This window comes from Oncorhynchus mykiss, chromosome 2 (genome assembly GCF_057628025.1).
Source record: "Oncorhynchus mykiss isolate SJ-2025 chromosome 2, ASM5762802v1, whole genome shotgun sequence".
NCBI lineage: Eukaryota > Metazoa > Chordata > Actinopteri > Salmoniformes > Salmonidae > Oncorhynchus > Oncorhynchus mykiss.
This window is the reverse complement of record NC_143023.1, coordinates 82,553,729-82,575,752: the sequence shown is the minus strand read 5'-3', so window position 1 is coordinate 82,575,752 and position 22,024 is coordinate 82,553,729. Positions and strand designations below refer to the sequence as shown.

Genomic DNA, 22,024 nt, shown 5'->3' with positions numbered 1-22,024 from the left:
ACATTCAAATCAATGTCCTGTGATAGGTGGAGCATCGGTCATATTGGCCCTTCATTTTAATGGGAGCAGTAGAGTTGAACAGAGACCGATATTGTTATAGGATGTATATGGATATATGAGGACTTGGGATTGTTGCACAAGCTCCTTTATAGATTGGCCTGTCTAGTAGAAGTGGGGGGTTTCAGAATAAGGCCATAAACTGAGGTACTGTATTGGGACTGACCTCTATGTGTGTCCTGCTGTAGTTGAAAGAGAACAGCAGTAAGATGTTGGACGTGCAGCACCAGCTGGAGAAAGCTAAGCAGCAACACCAGGAGCTTCAGGGCCTGCAGCAGAACACCAACACCAAGCTCAGAGAGGCACAGGTACTGCCAGACATGTCAACGTAGCACTTGTGTTTTGTGTCAGTACAACTCACCGCTTCCACTGTGTGTACAGTAGAACCTATGTGAAGGGATGTTCAGCACCAGAACACACAACACACATTATTACAGGGTTGTATTGAATATGGCACAGCTTATCGAAACAGAAAACTAATTTTTGTATTGGACAGGTACATGTCGTCCCATCCTGTTTCAGTCTATTTGTTTTCTGTCGGATGCCTTATGAACACAACCCAGGACCAGGGCTCTAAATTTAAAATGCCATTGGTAGCACTGGTGCTCCCAATAAATAAAACAGTTAGGAACACCAGAGACATTTCTATTTGTATTTTTATTAACCTTTATTTAACTAGGCAAGTCCCGGACGACGCTGGGCCAATTGTGTGCCGCCCTATGGGACTCCCAATCACGGCCGGATGTGATACAGCCTGGATTCCAACCAGGAACTGTATTGACACCTCTTGCACTGAGATGCAGTGTCTTAGACCGCTGCGCCACTCAGGAGGCCAGATCTGAGTTCTACTTCAGAAGCACGTTGTGTCCTAGAAATGAATGTGGAACCCTGTCAATTTATTTATTCTAAAAAGATAAAATGTTGATAGAAATACATGTCATTGAAATAGTAAATTGTGGAATATTAAGTTTCTGCATTGTGGAAAAGATCTATTTTTCTATTGAGGCATTGCATTCAAAATTGAACACTGTCTCTTTAAGATCGTCAAGTTTGGGATGATGACATGCAAGACATTGCTATGATTATTGATCTTCTGAAGAAGCTATCCTATTTTTCTTTCTGTGCCCCCGAAATGTTTTGATATACTGGTTGTTAGTTAGCTAGCTCATGAGGTAACAAACATTACTTAACAAAATGCAAAACAAATCCGCCCGTGAGTAGTTTTAGAACAGCCCGCGACATGGTTTATGAATTCCTCCCCCCAATCCGTGACGTGAAGAAAAAAACATTGCATCTGTAAATGGGTCAATATCTTTTGAACTGTTTGGGTAAGAAACCAGCAGTTTTCGCTGTATTAATGGTGCAAGCATGACGCTAATGAATCTGATCTCGGGGAAACAATGCTTCAAGACAACATGTTTGTTTGACTCGTCTCCCTCTGCCTCCTCGTCCATGTCCTATAAGAATGACCTGGAGCAGGTGCTGCGTCAGATCGGGGACAAGGACCAGAAGATCCAGAACCTGGAGGCCCTGCTGCAGAAGACAAAGGACAGCGTGAGCCAGCTGGAGGCTGAGAGGGAGGACCTGGTGGCCAAGATCCAGGCTGGGGAGGGAGAGACGGCCGTGCTCAACCAGCTGCAGGAGAAGAACCACACTCTACAGACGCAGGTAAAAGCACACACATGCACACACAGAAAGGCATATACATAATTAATGCAGCGTTCTGACGCACGCACACACATTGTGTTATTCAATTTGTGTGCTTAGGTGTTGTATTAAAAAGAACACTACTGGTGTGATACAATATAGCACAGTAAAAACATACAATAGCCTAATCATGATCTGAGGGATTTAACTCATTGTCTCTTCCTATTTTGGGGGCTATAGGTCACACACTTGACAGACAAGCTGAAGAACCAATCGGAGAGCCACAAGCAGGCTCAGGACAACCTCCACAAGCAGGTGCAGGAGCAGAAGAGCCTCCTCCGTGCGGCCCAGGACCGAGCCCAGACTGTGGAGACCTCTCTAGGGGAACTGAATGCCCAGCTGACAGAGAGTAGGGAGAAGTTGGCCCAACTGGACACACAGGTAGGGTGAATGGACTGACGGATGGATAAATATTATTCCTATCCTTTTACTATTGACTGGAGAGTGGGATAAACAAATAGGGGCACCCCCCCGCGCGCGACAGGGCGTTAACCGCTCAACCAGATTCCAGCACTAAATAAGTTGTTGTTTTGTTGCGTTATGTTTTTTCCCCAGTTGAAGTCTAAGACGGAGATGCTGCTGTCGGCCGAGGCAGCCAAGGCAGCCCAGAGAGTAGACCTGGAGAACCACCTGGAGACAGCCCAGCATGCACTGCAGGACAAGCAGCAGGTAAGCCATTGGTTGTATGACAACAGCAGAATATACTCATGCTGGATGAATATAGTATCTACCAGAATACTAATTTAATGGAGACCCATCTCTTAACATAATAATGTATCACTGATTGCCTTCTTTTCTCAAATTACCCTGCATCTGTGGGACAAAATGCCCAAGCTGTGCTAGGCCCCATTCCAATTCTTTAAAAGTGCATCAATCAAATGTATTTATAAAGCCCATCAGCTGATGTCACAAAGTGCTGTACAGAAACCCAGCCTAAAACCCCAAACAGCAATCAATGCAGGTGTAGAAGCACAGTGGCTAGGAAAAACCCCCTAGAAAGGCCAAAACCTAGGAAGAAATCTAGAGAGGAACCAGGCTGAGGGGTGGCCAGTCCTCTTCTGGCTGTGCTGGGTGGAGAACAGAACATGGCCAAGATGTTCAAAGATGACCAGCAGGGTCAAATAATGATCACAGTGGTTGTCGAGGGTGCAACAGGCAAGCACCCCAGGAGTACATGTCAGTTAGCTTTTCATAGCCGATCATTCAGAGTATCTCTACCGCTCCTGCTGTCTCTAGAGAGTTGGAAACAGCAGGTCTGGGACAGGTAGCACGTCCGGTGAACAGGTCAGGGTTCCATAGCCGCAGGCAGAACAGTTGAAACTGGAGCAGCAGCACGACCAGGTGGACTGGGGACAGCAAGGAGTCATCAGGCCAGGTAGTCCTGAGGCATGGTCCTAGCGCTAAGAGAGAGATTTCCACAAAATTAGGTGGAAACTGAGCTGCACTTTCTAACCTCCTGCCCAATGTATGACCATATTAGAGAGACATATTTCCCTCAGATTACACAGATCCACAAAGAACTCGAAAACCCTACGATTTTGATAAACTCCCATATCTACTGGGTGAAATACCACAGTGTGCCATCACGGCAGCTAGATTTGTGACCTGTTGCCACAAGGGCAACCAGTGAAGAACAAACACCATTGTAAATGCAATCCATATTTATGCTTATTTATTTTCCCTTTTGTACTTTAACCATTTGTACATCGTTACAACACTGTGTGTGTATATATATATATATATATATATATATATATATATATATATATATATATATACACATATATATATATATATATATATATATATACATATATATATATATATATATATACATAATATGACATTTGTAATGCCTTTATTCTTTTGAACTTCTGAGTGTAGTGTTTACTGTTAATATACAAAAGTGAAATAAACAATAAAAACGATCTAATTCACTTGCTTTGGCAATGTTAATATATGTTTCCCATGCCAATAAAGCCCCCTGAATTGAATTGAGAGAGAGAGAACTTAAATTCACACAGGCAGAGACAGTAAGGGCGGTTCGTTGCTCCAGTGCTGTTCCGTTCACCTTCACACTCCTGGGCCAGACTACACTCAATCATAGGATCTACTGAAGAGATGAGTCTTCAATAAAGACTTAAAGGTTGAGACCGAGTCTGCGTCTCTCACATGGATAGGCAGACCATTCCATAAAAATTGAGCTCTATAGGAGAAAGCCCTGCCTCCAGCTGTTTGCTTAGAAATTCTAGGGACAGTAAGGAGGCCTGCGTCTTGTGACCATAGCGTACGTGTAGGTATGTACAATGTTACTGTTACACACGTCTCTTGGAGGAGGGAACACAACACTCAACTCCCGTGGAGTGAAAGAGGTATGTGACTATAGGTGTGGGTAAGGATGACTGAGACAGAGAATATTACCGTTAACAGGGAATTTATTCCTTCACACGGTAATATGTGGAAAAGGGTCTGGACGGAACCAAAGCAAAGAAAGTTAAAGAGCCCCCTCTCCTACCTTACCTACCTACCCACAACTGACCTAACTAGCACCACCTGGCACACTAACCAAAATACAGGGAATGGTCCGCTCAGGTCTTACCTAGTGTGCATAGACAGAGTACATACTACGGGTATATGTATGCCTGCAGGCCTGTTGCCTAAGCACTCCCAAGGTGCCTTCCCCTCCCCCCCTCGGGAACAAAAACAGAATAATTACAACCGTAAGTAAACAATTTCAATAATCAAAAACAGTCCTTTTGACATACACGTCTGCAGGACCGGCCTCAAAATACTTTACAAAACCTGTCTCACAGGACATCCAAGAAGCTCTCTCTGAGCAACAACCAACAGGACATCCAAGAAGCTCTCTCTGAGCAACAAACCATCATAGGACATCCAAGAAGCTCTCTCTGAGCAACAACCAACACAGGACATCCAAGAAGCTCTCTCTGAGCAACAACCAACAGGACATCCAAGAAGCTCTCTCTGAGCAACAAACCAACATAGGACATCCAAGAAGCTCTCTCTGAGCAACAACCAACACAGGACATCCAAGAAGCTCTCTCTGAGCAACAACCAACACAGGACATCCAAGAAGCTCTCTCTGAGCAACAACCAACACAGGACATCCAAGAAGCTCTCTCTGAGCAACAACCAACACAGGACATCCAAGAAGCTCTCTCTGAGCAACAACCAACACAGGACATCCAAGAAGCTCTCTCTGAGCAACAACCAACACAGGACATCCAAGAAGCTCTCTCTGAGCAACAACCAACACAGGACATCCAAGAAGCTCTCTCTGAGCAACAACCAACACAGGACATCCAAGAAGCTCTCTCTGAGCAACAACCAACACAGGACATCCAAGAAGCTCTCTCTGAGCAACAACCAACACAGGACATCCAAGAAGCTCTCTCTGAGCAACAACCAACACAGGACATCCAAGAAGCTCTCTCTGAGCAACAACCAACACAGGACATCCAAGAAGCTCTATCTGAGCAACAACCAACACAGGACATCCAAGAAGCTCTCTCTGAATAACAACCAACACAGGACATCCAAGAAGCTCTCTCTGAGCAACAACCAACACAGGACATCCAAGAAGCTCTCTCTGAGCAACAACCATCACAGGACATCCAAGAAGCTCTCTCTGAGCAACAACCAACACAGGACATCCAAGAAGCTTTCTCTGAGCAACAACCAACACAGGACATCCAAGAAGCTCTCTCTGAGCAACAACCAACACAGGACATCCAAGAAGTTCTCTCTGAGCAACAACCAACACAGGACATCCAATAAGCTCTCTCTGAGCAACAACCAACACAGGACATACAAGAAGCTCTCTCTGAGCAACAACCAACATAGGACATCCAATAAGCTCTCTCTGAGCAACAACCAACACAGGACATACACAAAGCTCTCTCCCTGAGCAAAGGAACACTGGCTTTTATACAGCTGGAGAAGGTGTCTGTAATGACAGATAGCTGTATTCTCTGACGAGAGGGCGAGGTCAGCTCCAATTAGCAATGGGGCCGACCAATCAGCTGCTTGGGGGAATTTCCTGAAGCCATTTCCTGAAATAAATACACATACAACAACACATACAAACCAACAACACAGAAACTGGGGAACGTAACAGTTACATAGATGAAAAGATGCTGTCCTTGAAACAGTCTTGATATGTTCGTCAAAAGAGAGATCAGGGTCCAGAGTATCGCCGATGTCCTTCACAGTTTTATTTGAGTCAACTGTACAACCATCAAGATGAATTGTCAGATTCAACAGAATATCTCTTTGTTTCTTGGGACCTAGAACTAACTAGCATCTCTGTTTTGTCCGAGTTTAAAAGTAGAGCATTTGCTGCCATCCACTTCCTTATGTCTGAAACACAGGCTTCTAGGGAGGGCAATTTGGGGACTTCACAATGTTTCATCGAAATGGATAGCTGTGTGTCGTCTGCATAGCAGTGAAAGTTAACATTATGTTTCCGAATGACATCACCAAAAGGTAAAATATATAGTGAAAACAATAGTGGTCTTAAAAAGGAGCCTTGAGGAACACCGAAATTTGTCAGAGGACAAACCATCTACAGAGACAAACTGATATCTTTCCGAAAGATAAGAGCGAAACCAGGCCAGAACTTGTCCGTGTAGACCAATTTGGGTTTCCAATCTCTCCAAAAGAATGTGGTGATTGATGGTATCAAAAGCAGCACTGTCTAGGAGCATGAGGACAGATGCTGAGCCTCAGTTTGACGCCGTTAAAAGTTACCACCTTCACAAGTGAAGTCTCAGTGCTATGATGGGGTCTAAAACCAGACTGAAGAATTTGGTGTACATTGTTTGCCTTCGGGAAGGCAGTGAGCTGCTGCGCAACAGCTTTTTCTAACATTTTTGAGAGGCATGAGGGATTCGATATAGGCCAATCTTTTTTTCTTTTTTTTTTACATTTTCTGGGTCAAGGTTTGGCTTTTTCAAGAGAGGCTTTATTGGTACACATCCGGTGGATAGAGAGCCTTTTTATTATGTTCAATATAGGAGGGCCAAGCACAGGAAGCAGCTCTTTTCAGTAGTTTAGTTGGAGTAGGGTCTAGTATGCAGCTTGAAGGTTTAGAGGCCATTATTATTTTCATCAATGTGTCAAGAGATATAGTACTAAAACACTTGAGTGTCTCCCTTGATCCTAGGTCCTGGCAGTGTTGTGCAGACTCAGGACAACTGAGCTTTGGAGAAATACGCAGATTTAAAGAGTCCGTAATTTGCTTTCTAATGATCATGATGTTTTCATCAAAGAAGTTCATGAATTTATCACTGCTGAAGTGAAAGCTATCCTCTCTTGGGGAATGCTGCTTTTTAGTTAACTTTGCGACCATATCAAAAATACATTTTGGATTCTTATTATTTTCCTCAATTAAGTTGGAAAAATAGAATGATCAAGCAGCAGTGAGGGCTCTTCGATACTACACGATACTGTCTTTTCAAGCTAGTCGGAAGACTTCCAGTTTGGTGTGGCGCCATTTCGTTCCAATTCTCTGGAAGCTTGCTTCAGAGCTCGGGTATTTTCTGTATACCAGGGAGCTAGTGTGACTGCATCTAGGGTATTTTGCAAGGTTGAATTGAGTTCCTCAGGTGGTTAACTGATTTTTGTACTCTGATGTCCTTGGGTACGTGGAGGGAGTCTGGAAGGGCTTCTAGGAATCTTTGGGTAGTCTTAGAATTTATAGCACGGCTTTTGATGATCCTTGGTTGGGGTCTGAGCAGATTATTTGTTGCGATTGCAAATGTAATAAAATGGTGGTCCGATAGTCCAGGATTATGAGGAAAAATATTGAGATCCACAACATTTATTCCACGGGACAAAACTAGGTCCAGAGTATGACTGTGGCAGTGAGTAGGTCCTTAGACATGTAGGACAAAACCCACTGAGTCGATGATGGCTCTGAAAGCCTTTTGGAGTGGGTCTGTGGACTTTTCCATGTGAATATTAAAGTCACCAAAGATTGGAATAACATCTGCCATGACTACAAGGTCCGATAGGAATTCAGGGAACTGCGTGAGGAACGCTGTATATGGCCCAGGAGGCCTGTAAACAGTAGCTATAGAAAGTGATTGAGTAGGATGCATAGATTTCATGACTAGAAGCTCAAAAGACGAAAACGTCTTTTTTTTTTGTAAATTTAAATTTGCTATCGTAAATGTTAGCAATACCTCCGCCTTTGCGGGATGCGCGGGGGATATGGTCACTACTGCAACCAGAAAGAGAGGCCTCGTTTAACACCAAATTAATCAGGCTTCAGCTTTGTTTCTAGTCAGGCCAATCACATCAAGATTATGATCAGTGATTAGTTCATTGACTATAACTGCCTTGGAAGTGAGGGATCTAACATTAAGTAGCCCTATTTTGAGATGTGAGATATCACAATCTCTTTCAATAATGACAGGAATGGAGGTCTTTATTCCAGTGAGATTGCTAAGGTGAACACCGCCATGTTTAGTTTTGCCCAACCTAGATTGAGGCACAGACATGCTCTCAAGGGTGATAGCTGAGCTGACTACACTGACTGTGCTAGTGGCAGGCTGGCTAACAGCCTGCTGCCTGGCCTGCACCCTATCTCATTGTGGAGCTAGGGGAGTTAGAGCCCTGTCTATGTTCATAGATAAGATGAGAGCACCCCTCCAGCTAGGATGGAGTCTGTCTCTCTCCTCAGCAGGCCAGGCTTGGTCCTGTTTGTGGGTGAGTCCCAGAATTTGTAGATAATTGGCCCTCTATCTTTTGGCAGGGGCAGAAAACAGTTTTCAACCAGCGATTGAGTTGTGAGACTCTGCTGTAGAGCTCATCACTCCCCCTAACTGGGAGGGCACCAGAGACAATTACTCGATGCCGACATCTTTCTAGCTGATTTACACGCTGAAGCTATGTTGCACTTGGTTTCATTCTAACATCGTTGGTGCCGACATGGATAACAATATCCCTCCCTCGAAGTAATCACTGATTAGACATGACAGTACAGGGGAAAGTCATGAGATGAGCCCTTGTGGTCACATGTCCAATCATATCTAGTCAATGATTATGTCAAGGAAGGAAGTAAGGTTGGAAGGATGCACTTTTAGAGAATTTATAGTAATGCCTCATCTCTCCTGTCCTTATAGGAGCTGAATAAGAGCCAGGCATGTGTAGAGGAGCAGGGCCGGAGGCTGCAAGAGAGACATGAGCAGTGTGGCCAGCTGGAGGCCAGTTTGAAGGAGGTCAAAGACAAACTACTGACCTCAGAACAGTGCATAGAGCAACTGGGGGGACGGGCCAAGGTCAGTTACATGCACGCGCAAATGTGGAGTTCCTGGGGGAGGCACTGTGTGTATTACCTTTACACATTTCATACAGATTTTTGTTTCTTACGATATGAACTGGGTTTTAGCTCATACACACATCTTGGTATCAGGTTTGCAGTAGAGACTGGGAGTCACTGTGATGTCTCTGAAATGTCCGTTTTGTGTGACAGAAAGCGGAGGCGGAGGGGGTGGAGCTGAGGGCGGCCAGGGAGCAGACTCAGCAGGAAGTGCAGAAACTCCAGAAGCAGGGGTCAGAGGTCAAGGGAAAACTGAAGGAGCTGGGTCGCCTATTAGAGACTGAGAAGGCCGGGTAAGAACTAAGTAGAGCTTTTTGATGCTGTCGCAGTCAGGTTACCATTCCGACGGACACAATGACAAGGTCAAAGTTCAACATACCATCTCTCATCAACAAGGAAAATGACCATTGCAGCAACAGTCTATAGGCTGTTCACCTGAATATAAATTAGGTATGGTTCTGGCTACTGACAATAAACCAAGCTTATTTCCTTTTTGTTGGTCATTGATCCACATCCAGTACTCTTTGTGACTGGTCTCTGCTTCTCTCAGGGCTGCTGTGTTACAGGAGGAGCTGAAGAGAAAGACGGACTCCCTGAGCGACACGCGGCAGCAGCTGGAGCGCTGTGAGCAGGAGAAGACCTCCCTCCAGGCCAGCCTGGACAAGCTAGCCCAGGAGGGGCAGGTGCGGCAGGCCGAGCTGGACAGAAAAGCCCAGGGTTTGGCTGGAGACCTCCAGAAGGCCATGCAGGAGAAGGAGGCCCAGTGGAAAGAGCTGGCAGCAGCCAACGACGGTCTGGCTAAAGCCTCCAAGGCCCTGAAGGAGAGCCAGAGCCAATTGGACAAGGAGAGGAAGAGCAGCAAGATAGTCTTGGAGGAGAAGGTGGGTTTAGTGTGGTGTAGCGTGGTTGACCTCGATGTGGGAGGTACAGACTGCAACATAAAGGGTTCCGGTAGCTTCTTGGGCCCGTATTCATTAAGGGTCCCAGAGTGGGAATGCTCATCTAGGATCAGTTTAGCCTTTTAGATCAAAATGAATAAGATTGCATGGACAGGGGGGACCAGATCGAAGATCAGCACTCTTACTCTGAGATCCTTTTATGAATAGGGGCCCTGTTTTTCTCGAATTGGTGTTGGTGTCAGTATTATCACCAAAAGTATATTAGTCTAGACTAGGTCAAATCCAACAGTACATATGTGAAAATGTTTCAGGAGAAGTCCCATGAGATGGCCAGACAGGAGCTGCTGAAGGCCACAAAGGCCACCACCAAGGAGATGGCAGAGGTCAAAGGGCAGCTGGAGAATATCAGAGAGGTAAGCAGCCCATAGACATGAATACAGGGTCCTATTCATTAGGAACAAAATGAAAGAAGAAAACAACTGAATGAAACAAGGAGGGACTACTTGAATTAGTCCAAAATGAAACACACTAAATATTTTGCTATGGTGTGCCCTAATGAACACGACACAGATACCTTACAAGGCCTGATTGTCCATGCTCTCACAAAAGGTTTCATTTTGTGTCTGACTGGCAGGCAGAGAAAGGGTTGAAGATGCAGCTGACTGTATTAACAGAGCAGCACACCGAGACCCAGGAGGCCCTGAAAGAGAAAGAGAAGGGGGTGCAGCAGCTGCAGACACAGCTGAAGACAGCCCAGGGGTCCTTCAACCAGGAAAATAAGAAACTGGAGAGCCAAGTGAGCGAGCTGCAAGGAGCACATGCCAGGAAGGTAAGAAGACACACACATACAATTCCATGCTTTAATTCCATGTTTTGGACTAAATGTGTGTATTCCAGGCTGAGGAGGAGGGTCGTCTGAAGGAGCAGGTGTCAGGCCTGGGCCAGGAGCTGAGTTTTGAGAGGACCAGAACAACTGAGCTGCAGAAGGCCCTAGAGCGGAGTCAGGAGGGTCTGGCCAAGATGCAGTCTGACTACTACGGCAAGGAGTCAGAGGTGTCATCTCTCAGACAGGACCTTGCGGTGAGTGGATGAACACGCAGGCATACAAATGGAATTACTAGAATGGACATCCTCATCCAATTATATTTCTATGGATGCAGGACAGGGTCAATGGCAGTTAGACAATAATATTAATTGTATGAGGAGAGACATTTTGTGCGAGTGAAGAATATATGTGAGAAGACAAGGAGTCAGAGGTGTCATCTCTTAGACAGGACCTTGCGGTGAGTGGATGAACATGCAGGCATACAATGGAGATACCAGAATCAGACCGCTTGGAAATATATATATATATATATATATATATAATTTTTTTTTACTTTTATTTAACTAGGCAAGTCAGTTAAGAACAAATTCTTATTTTCAATGACGGCCTAGGAACAGTGAGTTAACTGCCTGTTCAGGGGCAGAACGACCTTGTCAGCTCGGGGGTTTGAACTTGCAACCTTCCAGTTACTAGTCCAACTCTCTAACCACTAGGCTACCCTGCCGCCCCAAATTGATCATCAACATCAGATCATCAACATCAGACACTAGTGTCTGCCTAACCAACTACCAGGACACCATAGGTGTAGGATCATGCAAATCATAGCCTTTTAAACTTTTTACATAATGCTAATCTAGTTTGCAAGTATGGAATGCACACATAAGTATGTGACCTGAGCCTGTTGGCTGTGTTTGTATGAACTGTGTGCTGTATGTGACCCAAGCCTGTGTGTACTCTGTCCAGGCGTCTGAGGAGAGGCTGACCCTGTCCCAGGAGGAGTTGGCTGCTAACCGGACCCAGCTGACTGGTCTGGAGGGACAGGTCCAGGAAGTGGAGGCTGCCCGGACCTCCCTGAACCAGGAGCTTGCCAAACGGGACCAGAGGCTGGGCCAGCAGGAGACAGCCCTCAAAGAGCTGCAGAAAAATCAGGTCAGACCCAGGATCGTGTTCAAACAGCATCTGAGTTTCCTGTCCAGATAATCGGGTTCATTATGATCTAAAAGGCTAAACTAATCCTTGATAAGAGCCAGGAGCGAAGACTCTGACTGTATGTCTGACTGGGGGGTGTCCCGATTGGATTTGTCTAATGAATCTCTTGTTATAGTTGTTGTAAATCTTGTTCCAACCCATAGTCAGAGTGTCATGATATTTGGGGACTTTGATCCATATCAGACCTGGTCTCCTTCCCTAATGGGACTTAGGGTGTGAGTTGTATGGTTGTTCTCCTCATGCTGAAACCCCCTCCCCTCCCCCACACAGGGTGTGACCCAGGAGGAGCTGCAGAAGGAGAGGCGCAGAGTGAAGGAGCTGAACCAGACTAAGGCTGCCCTAGAGAAGGACACAACCAGACTGGGTTCTGAGCTGAAGGCACTCGGGGAGAGGAGTGAGAAGGTGAGACCCTCTTTATCCAGAGATTTACGAGGGGTCCATTGAGTGGAAGATGGAGGGGTTGATTCGGAATTGAACCAACTGAATCCCATATCAACCCCTATCCCCTAGGTACTACTGTAGATCTGCGATGATTGGATAGGTGTCAGCAAAAGTTTGACAATTCCATCATATTGCTTACACCTATCCACCACACCCCTTCTCTTCTCCCCCCCCCCAGGAGTTGAAGGAGCTTGGGGAGGCCAAGCAGTTGTTGATCCAGCAGAAGCTGGAGGTGCAGGGCCATGTGGAGGAGGTGCAGGCAGCCCTGGAGCAGGAGAAAACCCTGCACCAGGTCACCAGGGACAGTGTTACCCAGAGAGAGGAGAAGTCTCGGGTGGAGGTCCAGGAGGTCCAGGCCCAGCTGGTACGCTTAGTTGTTTACCTACCTACTAACATTCCAGAGGGCATCAACACTTATTAAAGCAGCTACATGTGATGTTTGACATTGAAGTGCTATTTGCTGGTGGAACACCTCCAGTGTTTTTAAATGCTGTGCTTTGTAGACACCATGCAGGTTCTTTTTGTAATTTGCTGTGTTTCAGTCATGTGTGGGGGTGTCTTTTAGGTATCATCACTCTGATGATTTGTAGATCTCCTGTAGGTGTGGCTTTTCTCCTCTAAACTTCTAAATACCTTGTCATCTCTTTCCCGCTTCCTCCTCCCCATCCCCCACCCCTCCCCAGGCGTCAGAACGTAAAGTCCGGGAGGAACAGGCGAAGCGGGGAGAGGAGGCAGAGGCGCGGCTGGGCCTGCAGGTGACGGCGCTCAACGAGAATGTGGCCACGCTAAAGAGGGAGTGGCAGGGCAGCCAGCGGCGCTGTGGCGAACTGGAGAAACAGACTGATGAACTGCGGGGTGAGATCGCTGTGCTCGAGGCCACCGTGCAGAACAACCAGGACGAGAGGCGTGCACTTCTGGAGAGGTGAGGGTGTGAAGTTGTCTTCAGAATTGCTACCGCTAATGTTGTGGTTTTACCAGAAACTATAATGTAGCTAGAAATCACCTAGATCTCCCCTCATGGATGTCTTTCAAATCAAAATGTATTTGTCACATGCTTCGTAAACAGTAAAATGCTTTACGGACCCTTCCCAAACAGTGTGCAAAAGAGCACATTGGCTGATAGCCTATCCAGCAAGGTGTCAGAGAGAACTGATTTCCAGTAGTTTTGTTTTGCTTAAAATGACACAACAACCTGGTTCCAGTTTAATAACGTTTACTTTACCTTATTTCCACGGTACATGGTTGTCATTGCGCTCAGGGCAGGTCCATCCACAGTGAGGCAACCGCGCAGGCGTAACAGTATCATAGTAGCAGACATTTTGGAATACTTAAAACATGTACTTAATAGTTTGTAATGTAACAGATCTCTTTGTATTGATATTAATATTTTTAAATTAATATCTTATTAGCACTTTGTTCTAGCTAGCTATTTGTGTAGGTAGCTATCAAGTAAACCCAATGAGGTCATTAGTGCTTTTAGAGTTGTTTACTCTTTCTTTCCCTGTTTCTCTTTGTCTCACTCTATCCTTTTTTCTCTCTCCTCTTCTCTCCGCTTTTAGCCTTTCACCATTGTGACTGTGTAATGGTTGTGTTTCAGGTGTGTGAAGGGTGAGGGGGAGATGGAGAAACTGCAGTCCAAAGTGGTGGAGATGCGTAGAAAACTGGATGATACAACCGCTGCCATGCAGGAGCTGGGCAGAGAAAACCAGTCACTACAGGTAACAATGCAGGACACATAACGCCATGTTAGACACGTGTATTATGACTTCAGTTGCATCGTTCTATGTGACCTGTAGCTGAACTAGACAATACAACACAGTACACATACACCAGTCTACATGTATTTTATTAGGATCCCCATTAGCTGTTGCCAAGGCAGCAGCTACTCTTCCTGGGGTCCAAATGTATTAGTCCCAACAGTCCACAGCCATGGAGCCACTATAGTCTGACGACCCATTATTACATCATTTACTAATCTCATTTAATTGTTAAGCCGTGGACGTGTCAAAGCATCCTGCACAGCTCTGCTAGTTAGAACTCTTTAGGACTTGTTTAATGGGTACTTAAAAGTCAATAGAGCTGTGTGTGTTAGTGTGTACATGCCTGTTTGTATAGGTGCAGACGTGCAGTGGAGCTGGTTTTCCAGTGTGAATGTATATGGTTTAACCCCTCTCTCTCCCTGTCCCCATTTGTAGATAAAGCAGTCACAGTCTCTTACCAGGAAGTGGGCGGAGGACCACGAGGTACAGAACTGCATGGCCTGTGGGAAGGGCTTCTCTCTCGCCATCAGGAAAGTGAGTTGTGTTGCATGTCGGTCTGTTCATCCGGGTTGTGTACATGCTCAGAAAACCTCTTCAAATGTTTTGCAATGGAAAATGTGTGTTATTTTACAAGTTCAGGTAGACCCAGTCCATCATCTTCTGTTTGGTTCCTAATGAACACGACCATGGTGAAGGAGGTGACGCAAAGGAGTTCCTAACTGACTCTGTCTCTCTACTCCCCCCCCCCCCCCCCCCACACACACACACACACAGCACCACTGCAGACACTGTGGCAACATCTTCTGTGCAGAGTGCTCTGCCAAGAACGCTCTCACACCCTCCTCCAAGAAGCCTGTGCGGGTGTGTGAGACGTGCTTCGAAGATCTCCAGGGTTGACACCTCTCTCTCTCGGCCTCCTGGCCCCGCCAGTAACAGCATGTCCCATCGTTTCCTACGTGACCATTCTTACAAACGGACTCAGAAATCAACACCTGTCTCTCTGACTTCATGGACCATTGGAACCAATCAGACCTACTGTGAAGAAGGGGCCACAGTCACTGAATGGGCCAGCTCCAGTGGTCTTAGTAAGGGGGGTAGCTGGGGTCTCGGTCTCAAGATGGGAATATGATGGAAGAAGCACAGCAGACAAGCCAGAGCTATGGGATGGGATGGGCCAAATCTGTATAGTGCCTTTGCCACTTATGATGCCGGCTGGTTGGTCAGAGAGTGGTAACGGAGAGAGCTCAACAGCACTATCCATCTTTACTCTACATGTCTAGCTTGGATGGCGGCCATCTTGGTTTGGCATCGTTAGCATCTTTTAACGTTTAGGAAGACAAGGGGGTTGACTGTAAGTATACGTTGGGTCTAGAAGGGTTGTGAAGGCAGGTGGAAGAAAGGGGTTAAATCCCGAACAGGTTAAGTTGTTTTAACAAAAGGATATAGAGTTACGTTAAAGGGTTGAAAGCAGTGGTTCTGTTTGTTTTAGGATAAGTATTTTGTTAATGACCAAAGAATGTCCATCTGGAGTAGTCCAAATGTCCTGAGATGGTAGGATATTAGGCAAAATGGAAAGCTTGGATTTTTCTTTACCTTAATTTAATCTCAATTACTTTTTAAATCTAGCTGAAAGCTTTGAGTTTTTTACTTTTAAAGTCCTACATTTTTATCATAAATTCAGACATGCTTGAACATGGCTGGCATTTATAATGTACATCAGATTTTTTTTTGCAATGCTGCTCATTTTTCTACTAAACGTAATGAAGACTTTGTTTTGCACCGTCGTTGATCTCTTGCAAACAACTACTTGTGGTGATGATTTTTGTCATTGATTGCAGACGTGATGTGATCCACGTGGTTGCCTGTGGTGGTTTCTGTCGCCTGTATCCCATTCAACATCATGACTACTTACTGCAGGAGCTGTGTATGCTCTGCTTTGAAGCAATAACTGTCTGCGTGGATCTTTGTGTGTGCGTGTGTGTGTGTGTGGTGTTTTAGAAATGGTGTGTGTGTGTGTGTGTGTAGGGTGGCAGTGTTGTCTGTCTATACAGCACCTCTACAGTGGTTTAACCTTTGGTCCGTGGACCATCAGGGTACTGTGTTATTTAATTTTTATTCTATATTTCTTTCTATAATAATAGTTGGGAGTATTAAAGGGGGACTGAACCTCCTGATTTAGCCTCAGTTTCAGTTCTCCTCATAAGGAAATGCAACTGTGAATAAGATTTGTGTCTTGGAGGTGTGCTTTGATGTGTCGTGTGTGTGTGTGTGTGTGTTCGAACGTGGGAAGCCTTTGTACTTTCACTATGCCTAAACCGTACACACTTATAGTCACTCACCCTTCTAGATGACTTGAAACAGTCGAACCAGGTCTTATGGCCTAGACTAGCTAGCAAGCTAGGCAACTTCTTCGCCAATTAGCTTCAGCCGGCCGGTGTGCAACCATGGAAAAGTTGGTTTGACTTTGGATGGACCGTCAATAAATTACACAATGTAAATGGGACAATATTTTCATGTTGCACATCTTTTAGTTGTCTCATAAGCTTTCAATATTTTTGTATATGAATTTCTACAATTTGAAATTGGTTTTAGGTTAATTGAAATGTGGAAATATTTACTTTTTTATTTTTTTTTACATTGTTCCATGTACATTGTGCAATTGACTGATTTGCGGATGGTGGGCCTCGAGCTTTTGGCAGTTATTTAGTGGTCCCCGAAACAGAGATGGTTGGGAACCGCTGCTCTATAGAATGCATGGTGGCTGTTAAAACCTTCGCTCTACAACACTTGGACGTGTCAATGTTGATTTACGCTAACTGCAAACTCTTTACCACCAGTCAAATAGAACTGATAACACTGTAAAAAATGTCCTCCTCATTCAAGTATTCTTATTTTCTTTCTGACAAGCTCTTAATACTGATTGAACTGCATTGTCTGGTCAATCCGCAGTATATGATTGTATTAAGATTTTGTGAGTGACTTGTTTGTGTGGAATGGTTAGCTGTCTGGGTTCTGGTTTGCTGTCCGGCTAGCAATCTGCCTGTGTCCGGCGAGCTGAACATCCTTTACTCTCTCTACAGTCCTTCCTCCAGAGAATATATATGCCATTTAGCAGACACTTTTCCAAAGCAACTTAACCATTTGCGCACATATTTTACGTATATGGGTGGCCCTGGGAATCGAACCCATTGCCCTGGCGTTACAAGCGACATGCTCTACTAACTGAGCTACAAAGGACCACCCAGAAGGTCATTCTTAAACACATGGCTTTGTACCAGATCACTTTGATCAAGTAGTCTCATGTGTTAGTATCCATCTCTGCATTACATCGGTTTGGTATCGTCTACCTCAGATTGACACAGGTATATAAATAGTACTATGGTTAACCTGAAAGATCACAAAAGTATTCATTCTCTGCTGGCCTGTCCATACAGATCAAGTTCCCCAGCTTGCGATGGGTGTCGTTACTAAGGCTAAGAGTTTGGCGGTTTAGGCTTCACCGCTTTTATCCTACTCTGGGTTAAGAGTCCCAACCTCTCTCTCTCAGTGCCATGGTGTCACTCCGTGAGGAAGCCACAAGTATTGCCCCACTAACTATCACCCCATTCTACCCCTACAGTTGAGTGATAGTCCTCCAGCCCTGGTTCTGGAGAGAGCTACAAGGTGTGCAGGCTTTTGTTCCAGCCCAGCACTAGCACCTGTTCATATCAATTGCTCATTAAGACATTAATTAGTTGAAATTGTTATTTCAGTGCTCGGCTGAAACAAATGCCCCCCCTGTAGGGTTTACCATCTTACTGTATGACATTATCACACACTAATACCTGGCTGTTGTATTATCTTTGTAAAATTGTAATTTTCTTATGGATGAAAATGAAGGAGAAAGAAATTATGTTAAACACTTGTAATGTAAAAGAAAAATCCATAATTGTCTTACTGAATTCATTTTAGTGAATGGTACTACTACACTAATCTGTGTCTTGTTTCACGTGGATGTCGGTCATCGTCATGCATAATGTATCGATTGGCTTTATAGTGCACATTCTTCTTTTCCACTTTGGAGGATACCATGGTCCTGTTCATATACTTTAGGAATGTCTTTACTCATTTCCTTCAGGTAAGCACAGAACTGTAAGTTAATGGATAGGTGAAAAAGGTTATGACCCTTTCACATCCACCTATCCAACCAATTGAGATCTGTGACTACTTCAAGGAAGGTAGGAAGGATGCATTTCTGGAGTATTGTAACAGAGGCCCATATGTAGTGGTTGTGCCTTAAGTCAACGTCTTGTTTGTCAGGCTCTCTGTCACAGTGACAGTCGGGAACACTGCCACCACAGACTACAGTTGAGGTCGGAAGTTTACATACACCTTAGCCACATTTTTTGACATTTAAATCCTATTAAAAATTCCCTGTCTTAGGTCAGTTGGGATCACCACTTTATTTTAAGAATGTGAAATGTCAGAATAATAGTAGAGAGATTTATTTCAGCGTTTTATTTATTTAATCACATTCCCAGTGGGTCAGAAGTTTACATACACTCAATTAGTATTTGGTAGCATTGCCTTTAAATTGTTTATCTTCGGTCAAACGTTTCAGGTAGCCTTCCACAAGCTTCCCACAATAAGTTGGGTGAATTTTGGCCCATTCCTCCTGACAGAGCTGGTGTACCTGAGTCAGGTTTGTAGGCCTCCTTGCGCGCACACGCTTTTCCAATTCTACCCACCATTTTTGGACAGTTAGACAGAATTGAGGTCAGGGCTTTGTGATGGCCACTCCAATACCTTGACTTTGTTGTCCTTAAGCCATTTTGCCACAACTTTGGAAGTGTGCTTGGGGTCATTGTCCATTTGGAAGACCCATTTGCGACCAAGCTTTAACTTCCTGACTGATGTCGCTTCAATATATCCACATCATTTTCCGTCCTCATGATGCCATCTATTTTGTGAAGTGCACCAGTCCCTCCTGCAGAAAAGCACCCCCACAACATGATGCTGCCACCCCTGTGCTTCACGATTGGGATGGTGTTCTTCGGCTTGCAAGCCTCCCCCTTTTTCCTCCAAACATAATGATGGTCATTATGGCCAAACAGTTCTATTTTTGTTTCATCAGACCAGAGGACATTTCTCCAAAAAGTACGATCTTGGTCCCCATGTGCAGTTGCAAACTGTAGTCTGGCTTTTTTATGGCGGGTTTGGAGCAGTGGCTTCTTCCTTGCTGAACGGCCTTTCAGGTTATGTGGATATAGGACTCATTTTACTGTGGATATAGATACTTTTGTACCCGTTTCCTCCAGCATCTTCAGAAGGTCCTTTGCTGTTGTTCTGGGATTGATTTGCACTTTTCCCACCAAAGTACGTTCATTTAGGAGACAGAATACATCTCCTTCCTGAGAGGTATGATGGCTGCGTGGTCCCATGGTGTTTATACTTGCGTACTATTGTTTGTACAGATGAACGTGGTACCTTCAGGCATTTGGAAATTGCTCCCGAGGATGAAGTAGACTTGTTGATTTCTACAGTTTTTTTTCTTCTGAGAGTTTGGCTGATTTCTTTTGATTTTCCCATAATGTCAAGCAAAGAGGCACTGAGTTTGAAGGTAGGTCTTGAAATACATCCACAGGTACACCTCCAATTGACTCAAATTATGTCAATTAGCCTATCAGAAGCTTCTAAAGCCATTACACCATTTCTGGAATTTTCCAAGCTGTTTAAAGGCACAGTCAACTTAGTGTGTGTAAATGTCTGTCCCAGTGAATTATAAGTGAAATAATCTGTAAACAATTGTTGGGAAAATGACTTGTGTCATGCACAAAGTAGATGTCCTAACCGACTTGCCAAAACTATAGTTTGTTAACAAGAAATTTGTGGAGTGGTTGAAAAACGAGTTTTACTGACTCCAACCTAAGTGTATGGAAACTTTCGACATGAACTGTACCCGACCTGGAAGGAGGAACATGTTGTGTGTGTGATGAAGGAAAGAAAGAATCATGATATTTTATGTCCAAGATGTACCATTTATTGTATAAAAAAAAATCCATCATGATTAAGAGTAAATAAAACAAGTTGTTTCTATTTTCCTTGGTGGTCAGTGTCTGTTTATACCAGTGTGTTAAACCAGAGTATGTGTGATGTATCATGTTTTGATACACACTGGGGTGATGTTATGATTGTGTATGTTGCACTGTTTGCCACAGACACATGTACACATTCACTTAAACTGTGGAAATGTTTTCTGAGCACACATCAGCAATGCAGAACAGTCATCTTCTCATTTTCAAAATTGTAGTCTATTATGGTACCGCAATACACTTTCAAAGCAAACATTAATTTTACAAAAGTTATTACAAGGGGTTGGTAGGGACCACAGTGCATGATACAGTTATAGTAATCCTCGTTTTAGCCAGAGTCTAGTGCAGTGTTCACCAACTCTGGTACTGGAGAGATCCATCATGTGTAGAGGTGTTTGTTCCAGCCCAGCACCAACTAATACACCTGCTTCAACTAATCAAGGCTCTCAACAACTAGCCAGTAGCTGGTTTAAAAGCTCAATCAAGTGTATTTGTGCTGGTCTGTACTAATAGCCTGCACACCCCTTTCACACTACTGAGCCAAGTTGTACTGGGCTGGCCTGGTCACGCATCCACCATCCACCTAGTTTCTGGAACTGTGCTGGAAAGGACAGTGTTAAAATAAAATCAGAGCCACCTATGGTTCAGGCACCAGTAGCGGTGTTTGTGGTCATCTGTTCTAGTAGCGAAAGTGGGACTGCTCAAATCTGGGAGGACTCTAGCCACAGTGAGGTGCTCTTCACCCGGGGAGGCTGCTGGGAATACAGTCTCAGCAGCGTCGCCACAGCACCCTCTATCTCTGACATCCACACCCTCTGAAAACACACACACATTTGTATTGTTATGGTTGATATTGTTGGTTTTTATCAGGGGCGCAAATGTGGTTTTAGAAGTGGGGGGGTCAACTTATTTTTTATCCGATAAACACTCCAAACAGCCTACCCGCCCGCTCGGAGGAGTCTGCATGGTCCTAAAGCACACTGTCGCATCGTTTTGTATCACATTCCAATGATAAAATGGTGGGTCAAAATGCAATTTCATAATGTGGGGGAGGGGGGGGGGGACATGTCCCCAGTAAAAGTTGCTCCCCTGGTTTTATATTGTTGTTATTGTTCCCCTTTCTCCCCCCCTTCCTTCTACATTGTTTTGTACTTCCCTTTTAATCATGTAAAGTGTGTTGTGACATTTGTAAAATGCACTTTAAATTAACTTAACTTGACACATTCAGGGTACCATGACAATACTCTGCTAACTCATGCCCAGTAATGAAGGAAATTCCACCTAACCTAGACGTATCAGAGAGCAAGGTGACTGAAAGTACTGGAATAAACGATCAGGACAGTGGAAAAAAGTTACTTATCTGCTAGTGTAGTCTAACGATGACCCAACACTAGCTGGAGTGTGTCACTTGATTTCTGGGGTGATAGCAATAAGTATGTTTGTTCATCCCAGACAGATATAGACTGTAAATAGCTGAACAATTAATATTATCATGAAACATGGTGATGAATGATATAACACAGGAATGTATATGCCAGTTATCAACCACCAACAAATCTAAAAATGTATAACCTTTGACTCTGCTATGAGAATATTGAGATGGGAGTTTCCTGCTATTGATAGATCCATGCCTTACATAAGATAACATGATATACCACATAACAGTGGTATGTGATGCCCTGAGATGTTAGCAGGCTATTGTTATGCCA

The 22,024-nt window shown here is 44.5% G+C and overlaps 2 protein-coding genes across 3 annotated transcripts in view; one reads left to right on the top strand and one right to left on the bottom strand.

The window, feature by feature from the left end:
• LOC110497706 (early endosome antigen 1) overlaps positions 1-20,324 on the top strand; it is a 46,431-nt gene extending 26,107 nt beyond the window's left edge. Inside the window, exons 13-29 of the mRNA XM_036956642.2 lie at positions 246-365; positions 1,522-1,725; positions 1,945-2,145; positions 2,320-2,433; positions 8,913-9,068; positions 9,263-9,402; positions 9,660-9,990; positions 10,320-10,421; positions 10,643-10,837; positions 10,906-11,088; positions 11,798-11,983; positions 12,314-12,445; positions 12,663-12,848; positions 13,168-13,406; positions 14,082-14,202; positions 14,680-14,778; positions 15,019-20,324. Coding sequence (XP_036812537.2) covers positions 246-365; positions 1,522-1,725; positions 1,945-2,145; positions 2,320-2,433; positions 8,913-9,068; positions 9,263-9,402; positions 9,660-9,990; positions 10,320-10,421; positions 10,643-10,837; positions 10,906-11,088; positions 11,798-11,983; positions 12,314-12,445; positions 12,663-12,848; positions 13,168-13,406; positions 14,082-14,202; positions 14,680-14,778; positions 15,019-15,141 — 2,832 coding nt within the window. The 3' untranslated portion in view covers positions 15,142-20,324. The remainder of the gene's footprint in view (positions 1-245; positions 366-1,521; positions 1,726-1,944; positions 2,146-2,319; positions 2,434-8,912; positions 9,069-9,262; positions 9,403-9,659; positions 9,991-10,319; positions 10,422-10,642; positions 10,838-10,905; positions 11,089-11,797; positions 11,984-12,313; positions 12,446-12,662; positions 12,849-13,167; positions 13,407-14,081; positions 14,203-14,679; positions 14,779-15,018) is intronic.
• The window catches only part of LOC110497700 (pleckstrin homology domain-containing family G member 7), a 36,187-nt gene continuing 34,403 nt past the window's right edge, over positions 20,241-22,024 (bottom strand). For both annotated transcript variants that reach the window (XM_036956613.2, XM_036956620.2), the window contains one exon: positions 20,241-21,130. In XM_036956613.2, coding sequence (XP_036812508.2) covers positions 21,017-21,130 — 114 coding nt within the window. In that variant the 3' untranslated portion in view covers positions 20,241-21,016. The remainder of the gene's footprint in view (positions 21,131-22,024) is intronic.